Source organism: Euprymna scolopes, chromosome 6, assembly GCF_053919585.1.
Source record: "Euprymna scolopes isolate OS-2025 chromosome 6, ASM5391958v1, whole genome shotgun sequence".
In the NCBI taxonomy this organism is placed as follows: Eukaryota; Metazoa; Mollusca; class Cephalopoda; order Sepiida; family Sepiolidae; genus Euprymna; species Euprymna scolopes.
The window spans coordinates 75,051,989-75,058,906 of NC_136487.1; the positions used below are offsets into that span (position 1 = coordinate 75,051,989).

The 6,918-nt window shown below is 31.0% G+C and overlaps 1 protein-coding gene across 2 annotated transcripts in view; it reads right to left on the reverse strand.

The window, feature by feature from the left end:
- The window catches only part of LOC145277708 (multidrug resistance-associated protein 1-like), a 320,419-nt gene that overhangs the window by 161,838 nt on the left and 151,663 nt on the right, over positions 1-6,918 (reverse strand). For both annotated transcript variants that reach the window (XM_080129406.1, XM_080129407.1), the window contains exon 11: positions 6,186-6,506. In XM_080129406.1, the coding sequence (XP_079985532.1) occupies positions 6,186-6,506 (321 nt within the window). The remainder of the gene's footprint in view (positions 1-6,185; positions 6,507-6,918) is intronic.

The following is a 6,918-nucleotide window of genomic DNA, read 5'->3' on the forward strand; positions in this document are numbered from 1 at the left end:
TCGTCAATTAGACATGCTGGGTCTTGAAGATCATCTAGGTATTCATCTAGAGCTTTCCTATTGTGCAAACGATGAGAGACAAACTTGTCAAATGAAGCAAAATGGTTGAATGCAAAAGCCACAAGAAGGGTTTGTTTCAACTACTTTAAATCCTTTCTCTGGTGACAGGTTAACCATCGGTCTACGAACAGAGCCTCACCTCTCAGCCCAAGTGGTACAACACTCCCGATGTTGTCAACATCACACATTTCGCACATCTGTTCCAACCATTCGGACACTTTGTGATCGGGTGAGATGCCATGAAATTCGGGAATTAGCCGAATGTCAAATGCTTTGCCTGCTATTTGGATTTTATTATTTGTTTGCAAGAATAACTTGTTCTGTAAAGTTTAGAAAATTATAGCTTTACAACACCGGAACTCTTTGTAAGCGGGACTTTTTTCTCGATCACCGTTTTTCCATATGCATGTGCATATTTTACTAATGCATGTTTACTGACCTGGCGAAGTACTGATTCTTTTCCCTTTGAGTTTGGCCCCCTTTATGTTCATTAACTCTCACCACTTTACGTGACTTATCTCGTCCTTCTCTATAAAAAACGCTACACCCGTTGCGTCTTCTTCTTCTGGTTTCCCCCGTGCCGGTAGCAGAGAAGGCGCACCTTTTGTTTCTTTGAAGTGAGGTTGTTTATAGCATTAATACAACAAGTAATAGTGGTATTTTAGTAATAGTAGTAACATTTCTATCACTATTAAAAATAAACATTTTACGAGCTCTGAAACTATTGTGCAGAATAGCACACAATTTGGCATAAACACCATTTATTTTTTGTTCCTTCCAGGAGTGCCCCTTTTTGGGGAACTGGATTTTCCCCCATATTAAAAACCGACCTTGTGTCTAACTCTGCCCTCGTGGGGAGGCAAGTAAATAGGAACATTTAGGATGCTGGTTGTGCCATACAAATAAAAGTCATGCTACTACTACTACTACTACTACTACTACTACTACTCTTTGATATTTTTATCTATTTTGCTAACTTATCAATTATTTATTTGCTGTTTCTTAATTTATTATTTGTTCTTTTTCACATGGTTTGTCTCGTTCTTGGCTAAAACCCGTTACACCTTTTACATCTAATTTATTCGTGCTGGCAGCAGAGAGAGCACACCTTTTGTTTCGTTGAGGCGAGGTTCTTTGTAGCATTACTACTACACTCTCCCTGCAGATTAGTATCATTAACTAGCAAATAAACTTGCCATTGTTTTAGCATAATAACTAAACAAACAACCAAACAAACAAACAAGCAAACAAATAAACAAGCAAACAAACAAGCAAACAAACAAACAAACAAACAAGCAAGCAAACAAACAAACAAACAAACAAACAAACAAGCAAACAAATAAACAATATAAGCAAAAATTTCTGACAATTTTATATCATGTACTAGCTTCAGAAGGTATATCACTTCTGACGCAATCCTCTATTTGTAGGAGAACCAAATACGTCATGAAATGCATAAAGCATTAGTTATTACAGGGTGGAACAATAAAATTGTTGCCCAAGAAAAGACGACATGATTCCATTTCTGATTGATGAAAACCGGTTTTCTTTTTTTTTTTGTTGCATACCATCTACTAGTTGGTCAGTTGTGTACAAACCCCAACAGCGATAGGAGCTTTCTATCATGTCTGAAAGTGACACACTGTTCAACGAGCAAGATTGGAGATGTGCCGCTGTACAACTCATGCTCTCTACTGATCCAAGTTATGACAACAGGACTATTGCCAATATCCTCAAAATGCATCGCTGGATTGCCACAAATAACAGGGATGTGCCCAGGATGATGAAAACAAAGTTTCCAGCCACTGTTATGGTCTTTGGTGTGGTTTCAAGTAAGGGCCACATCATGCCACCTCACATCTTTGAAGTTGGCTTGAAAGTCAACACTAAAGTGTACCTGGATGTACTAAAGAGTGTGGTGATACCCTGGTGCAATCAGGTAGCCGCTGGAAGATCCTGGGTGTGGTGGCAGGCCTCTGCACCAGCCCACAAGTCCAAAGAAATCTAGGCTTGGCTTCAGAAAAAGTGCTATGACTTTGTACTCTTCTCTCACTGGCCTCCTCATCTTCCCCTGACCTGAACCCGCTGGACTACTTCATTTGGTCATACGTCAAGAACATCACCAACATGACCTCCCACCACACCAAAGCTAGCCTGATTATCAAGTATTTGCCAAGCTCCTGCTGACGCTTGTAGAAAAGGTATGCTCCCAGTTACGAACCCATGCTGAGGTGATGATTGAGGCTGAAGGCGGTTACATTGAATAGATGTCAGCTCTACTACATAATCAAGTTACCTGAATTGTTTTTTCAATAAAAATTTAAAAATAAAGCTGTAGTGTTGTTTTCTTTAGAGTGATAATTTATCATTCCACTCTGTACTCACTCTCTCTCTCTCTCTCTCTCTCTCTCTCTCTCTCTCTCTCTCTCTCAGTCCATTTTCTCCAATCAAACCTTGAAAACCCCGGAAAATGTCTTCCTTGTGTCTTTCCTGCATGTTAAAAATTTTTTCATCTTAGTTAAACGGATGATAAAGAACCATTAGACGAGACGATCACAGCTAAATGTGAAGTGCATTGAAGATGAAAAGAAGCGACGATGCATAATGATATACCACGTATAATAAAGACCCTGTATGTACGTATAAAAAGACTTTATTTGATCTATTGATCGCTGGTCGGTGAAAACACAACGCATAGCAACACTGACAAAATAACAAAAATCAACGCTCTCTTTTCGCTACGTAAATTGTTCTGCCCCGTTTCCATTTATCACATCTTTTAAAAGTCAGTAGGTGTCTACATACTCTAATTAACGATTACTGCACTACCACCTTATATTCATTAACCCTTATCCTTGAATGGACTTCGAGCCTTGATAAGTGGTGACGCCCATGTAAAAAAAAAAAAAAAAAAATTAGTTTCCTACGCATGCAATGTAACAATTTCGAAATTTTCCCGCCTCTGACACTCAGGACACCTACCATCTTTGTAAACAGTAGTTCTTGTCTCTATAACGACAATTAAACTTCTTCAGATATACTAAAGTCAAGAGAATAAAAAAGAGAGAGTGTGTATTATTTGAATTAATCTAATTACTGTTCTCATGATGTAACTCCCGACCTTCTTCAGATGTATCTTGTAGAACTTAAGAATTTTTCTTTGGATTCTGCAATCTGCACGAATTTTCAAACAGAACCCACTATTTAATCCATGGGAGAGTAGCATGCTCTCGTTCCATCAGCCATGAGTCAGTCGTAGTCTTTAGTACAGTATAACCCCGGGATACAGTATTAAAAATCAGTAGCAAAATACAGTATAGTATATAATGCAAATGTATATATAATGCAAATGTATATATAAAAGAAATAACATTATCAATAACACCGTAAGGGGGGGGGGCAAATACCGTATCCAGCGGTCACAAAAACATCGTATTCAACACCATAACTTAAAAAAAACAAACATATCTTAGGGACACTGTATCCCGGTGTTCTACCGTAATTCTAGCGGTATCAGAATTTTTGTAGGAATTTTTGACACCCCTAACACGAAACTGCGAATACAATATAAAAATTTCGGAATTTCTCTGTTAAAAGTGGGTTATTTATTTTCTTTATGGATTATACTTCCAAAATAAACTATTACAGTTGTTTTAAAAGTAATAGAAATATTTTTTTTTTTTTAAAAACAGTAATGAATTTTCCGAACTCAATATTTTTCAATCTTTAAACTTTAAAAATCTATCAAAATTTTTCTATTGATTCTATTTTTACGATATTTTCAGGGTCAGTGTGAAATTTTATGTTCTTTCCAATAAATCGAATATAATATTTTAGACAAACGTTTTGTTTTTTTTAAATTCACGACCCCCCCCATCCCAATTTTTAAGTGTCTATTAAAAAGTAAATACTAAATTTAGTACCTGGAAAGTAAATAATTAATTTACTCACAAATTGAAGAGAAAAGGTCAATACATAATATATTCAAATTTAAAAAAAAAAGACATCGTGTTCTTTTAGAATTTTACCTGTAAAGTTTGAAGTTTAAACCCTTTTTTTTAAACCACGTTATTTGTTTTTTGTTTTTTCTTTTTTTTTTTTAATGGAACCTTGGTCCTTGCTCCTTTAATTGAAAAAAAAATTAGGGCTTGAATTACATTTTTCGAGGAGTTATAAGCTTGGAAAGACAGGGGGTCGAATAATTCACGCCTCCCATTTTGTAAATGTCTAATAATAATTAATTTAGACTCGCTTAAGTACATAATTATTTACTCACAAATTGAAGAGAAAAGGTCAATACATAATATATTCAAATTAAAAACAAAAAGAACATATTGTTCTCGTAGAATTTTACCTGTAAAGTCCGAAGTTTAAAACCTTTTAAAAAAAAAAACACGTTTTTTTTTTTTTTAATGAAATCTTGGTCCTTGCTCCTTTAATTGAAAAAAAAATTAGGGCTTGAATTGCATTTTTCGAGGAGTTATAAGCTTGGAAAGATGGGGTGGAATTATTCGCTATTTTCACAAAATTTCTGACACCGCTACCGTAATTCACAACTGCAATCTTCATATCGCCCCCACTGGGTGAGAAGAGTGTTAATTAAAACCGAGATTTATTTAGTACTTAATACAGATTCAATAAAAAAATTTACTTAGTACTTAATACAGATTAAATAAAAAAAATTTCTTAGAACTTAAAACAGATTAAATAAAATTTTTCTTAGTACTTAACATAGATTAAATATAAATTTACTTAGTACTTAATACAGATCAAATATAAATTTTACATAATACGGATTAAAAACATTACTTACTAATTAATAAAGATTAAAAATAAATTTTACTTAGTACTTAACGGATTTAACAACAAAAAAATTTACTAAGTACTTAATACAGATTAATCCATATTTAAAAAAAAACCCAACCATTATTCAAAATCAAAACGAAGCGGATAACACGCTTAAATGCGTTTAGGCATTTTAAATGATTTTAAACGATATATATATATATATATATATATATATATATATATATATATATATATACACTATATATATATATACACTATATATATTATATATATATATACATAAACATATATAAACACATACATATATATACATAAATATATTTATACAAACATACATATATATACACATATATATGCACACACACATATATATATACATACATATATATACATAAACATGTATATATACACATACATACATAAATATATATATACACATATACATACATAAATATATATATACACATATATATATGCACACACACATATATATATGCACACACACATATATATATATACATACATATATATACATAAACATGTATATATACACATACATACATAAATATATATATACACATATACATACATAAATATATATATACACATATACATATAAACATATATATATACACACACATATATACACATATATATACACACATATATATACACACATACATATATATACACACACACATATATATAAATATATATATATACACATACATATATAAACATATATATATATATATAAACATATCTATACATATACATATATAAACATATATATGTAAACATATATATACACATACATATATAAACATATATATATAATATATATATACATATATAAACATATATATAAACATATACATAAACATATACATACACGCATATATATATATATAAACATATATATACACACACATATATACAAACATATATACACACACTTACATAAACATATATACACGCACTAACATACATATACACACATATATAAACATGTATATACACACAAACATATATATATACACGCACACAAACATATATATATACATACGAATATATATACACACACACACAAGCATATACACACATAAACATATATATATACACACATACAAACATACATATACACACACATACAAACATATATATATACACACACGCGTACAAACATATATAGACACACGCAAACATATATAGACACACACACATACAAACATATATATACACACATACAAACATATATATATATATATATATATATATATATATATATATATATATATATATATATATATACATACCTTTATGCCGTTTAGTATTTCGTTCATCATCTTTATCCGATTGTCTTTCACGTTCATCTGTTGTTCTCTCCATTTCTGCATTTTTGACATGATGAAAACGTTGAATGGAATCAGGAGAATTAAGATGATCATCCCGGCGAAGGAGGCTGGACCGAGTTCATCGTAGAGGAAATATAAGGCCAGGCTAATTTGTAAAGGGGCCGAGACCAAAATGTACAGGTAAGGGATAACCTCCTGTATACGTTGGCAATCCACGGACATGATATTCACAATTTCACCGACGGTCGTCGTTTTCCGCTCGCTGTTACGAATTGTGAGAGCCTAGAAACAAAACGAAAATTATATATATATATACATATACATATATATATATATATATATATATATATATATATATATATATATATAATGATCTAATTTAAAAATAATTTAAAATAATTATTGTAATAATTATATATATATACATATATATATACATACATATATATATATAATGACCTAATTTAAAAATAATTTAAAATAATTATTGTAATAATTATATATATATATATACATATATATATGCATATATATATATACATATATATATATATGCATATACATACATATACATATAAGAGCAAGTAGTTAATAAAACATGTTAAAAACACTTTGAAAAAGTAAAAAACATATTTAATTTGCAAAGGAAACACTAAATAAGTGGATAGTCCTTAATCCGCGGAGTTTCGAAGAA